The sequence below is a fragment of the Anopheles aquasalis genome, chromosome 2, assembly GCF_943734665.1.
Source record: "Anopheles aquasalis chromosome 2, idAnoAquaMG_Q_19, whole genome shotgun sequence".
Classification (NCBI taxonomy): Eukaryota; Metazoa; Arthropoda; class Insecta; order Diptera; family Culicidae; genus Anopheles; species Anopheles aquasalis.
Window position 1 is genome coordinate 86,643,074 of NC_064877.1, and position 2,573 is coordinate 86,645,646.

Genomic DNA, 2,573 nt, shown 5'->3' on the forward strand with positions numbered 1-2,573 from the left:
CCATTTCATTATCATTACATTATACATTCCGAATTCTGGCTTATTTCATATTTCACCGTGTTCCCCCGTGCGTGCGCATTGCTAACTCTCTTCCTTCCGCTCTGGCGGCGACTACTTGTGTTTGATGCATCGGCTACTGTCCGTTAATCGATTTATGCACGCCTAACAGGCCCTACATACATATTAAACTATGCTGCGCACCCTATAGCTCTGCTCTTCTACTGCTGCTGCTGCTGCTGCTACGACACTACCACCGACGGTAAATTCGACTCACACGGATCGCACATTGCATTGCAGTCGCAGATGATGAAGGCCATGGCACCGTGACGATGCCGCGAACCCCGACGGATGAAAGGGACCTGGATGCCTGTCCTGTGGTTTTTCGACACACGCGTACCTCAAAAGTCTGCCATTTTTACAGGTGCATTGGTTGAGAGAATTGATTTGTAGTGATCAGTTTCAGGGGCTGTTTTCATTGCATTGTGCATTCGATCTGCTTCTCTTTACATCCTCCCTCCTTCGCTGGCATTTATGTTGATTTCATTTCTACATTTTCTTTTCACGATCTATTTACAAATGCGTGTCTTTTGTGTCTTTTGCAAACATGATAACTACGCTGCAATTTGCCGAAAACTAAACGAAACTGGCTTCGTCTTAAACGAATCCAACCTTCTACTTGTGCTTGTGGTGTGCTTGGGGCGCTTCTCAGCTTTCTTTTGTATTGCAACTATAGGAGAAAGGGACCGTAGGTGTACAGTAAACCGAAAACATAATCTATTAGATAAGAAAACATTAGTTAGCGCCTGTCTGGGGGTTTGTATGCGTCGATGAAAAGCGCCTTAATTCTCACTCAAAAAAGATGTGTCTTTGTGTCGTCTGTGTAGTAGGTACGATAAATTCTAAATTCTTCTTCTAATTCCGGCCCGGCCTCCCCATCACTGACGGGGAGGCACAGGGTCTAGCGTAATTAAAAATATAATATACTCTTTACATAACATAATGCATGTAAAGTAGTTATTGTGTAGTTCTGATTGCTTCATTTTTTACATTTGCCGTCTTGTGAGGAAAGCCATCAAAAGCCTACCGACACGCAGGACACGGACGAACACTTTGCTCTATGCCTATATCTTCCTTTTTTCCGATTGCAGCATAACAACATGCGCGTCTCGATGTCGAACCGTTAAAAGAAAAACAAGTAAAAATAAAGAAATAGTAAACGGGCAGCACTTCCTATGCATCCCAGAGATCAGAAGGAGTAGAAAGTGAAAAAAACTGGGACTCAAGTTAGTTACGCAAAGATCGCTCCCCCGAAAATAGAATCCATTTTCGATGAAGCCTAAAAATATTCCACATTCTAAACGAAATTCACATGCTCAACACGTCCATTACCAGCGGCGGCGACGGCGGTGGAACGTTGGCTCAACGCGAGGATGCGCATCCTTAACACAATCGTAAACTTAAAGGGAGGGATTTCTCGTCAATTCATGGTATGTTGGAAAACATGGAACGTGAAGGGTGGAAATAATAATATCACACATTACTACGTTAAACGTACCGATCGTCCCTGCGATCGATATTTCTCGTAACGTCGAACCGCCTTCTAACTAACTTCTTTTGTTTGGACCACGATTTGGAACGACTAAAGAATAGCAACCAGCAGCAACCGCCACACACAGAGCACACGATCGCTCTCTAATCTCTCTCCCGGAAGGGGACGCACTAACTATCTAACGTAAAAGCGCTGCTGGTGTCGTCCTGGAATGATCAGAGCACATTCCACTCACTCTAGCTAAACGACGATCGTGCGTGCGCGCAGCTCACTATTGCTCCTATTTTGCTGTATGATCCCGCTGGTGACAGGATACTGCTCCAGACAGCGGAAGCATCGCTCACAGTGCCGAAACATCCATCGGCAGCGAGCGATGATGATGGTGATGGTGATGTGGAGGATGATGCTGTACGTACTGCTGCAAGGCATCGGCTGCCGATGCTGCCACCGTTGTCGCATGAGGCTGCAGATGATGGTGATGATGGTGGTGTGCAACAACGGCCGCAGCTGCAGCTGCAGCAGCCTTCCTGGCTGCTACGGCTGCCGCTGCAGCAGCCGCCGTTAGCGCCGACGATCGTCGACTACTGCTGTTGCTGCTGGTGCTGCTACCACCGCCCTGCTGCTCCACCTCGATCGCTTCTGCCGGTTCATCATCAACCAATGCTGATGACGATGCTGCTGCTGCTGCTGCTGCCGAAGGGGACACCGGGGGCAGCAGTGAGGACGATGAGATCGGTCCTTCCAAACAATAGTTGACGACACCCGCAGACGCAAGAAATCCGGAAGTATCGTCTCGCTCACTGTCCCGCAGCTCATTGTAGTTCCCGGTTGCGGTACCACTACCACCGAGTAGGTAATCGTGATGATGATGGTAATGGTAGAGATGATGATGGTGATGATGCGGTGAGGCCATATGTAGCCCCGCAGCAGCACCGGGATGAAACGGATGTTTCGTATGTTGCTCCTCCAACTGATCATCCACTGGTCCGCTGGTGGTGCTGCCACCATTATCGTCGTTGGCGAG

At 48.2% G+C, this 2,573-nt stretch overlaps 1 protein-coding gene across 1 annotated transcript in view; it reads right to left on the reverse strand.

Annotated features, from left to right (window-relative positions):
• Positions 1-1,889: 1,889 nt before the first annotated feature.
• Positions 1,890-2,573, reverse strand: part of LOC126577719 (uncharacterized) — a 1,080-nt gene continuing 396 nt past the window's right edge. Inside the window, exons 1-2 of the mRNA XM_050239580.1 lie at positions 2,521-2,573; positions 1,890-2,388 (exon numbers count right to left, since the gene is read on the reverse strand). The exon at positions 2,521-2,573 is cut by the window's right edge and continues 396 nt beyond it. Coding sequence (XP_050095537.1) covers positions 1,890-2,388; positions 2,521-2,573 — 552 coding nt within the window. The remainder of the gene's footprint in view (positions 2,389-2,520) is intronic.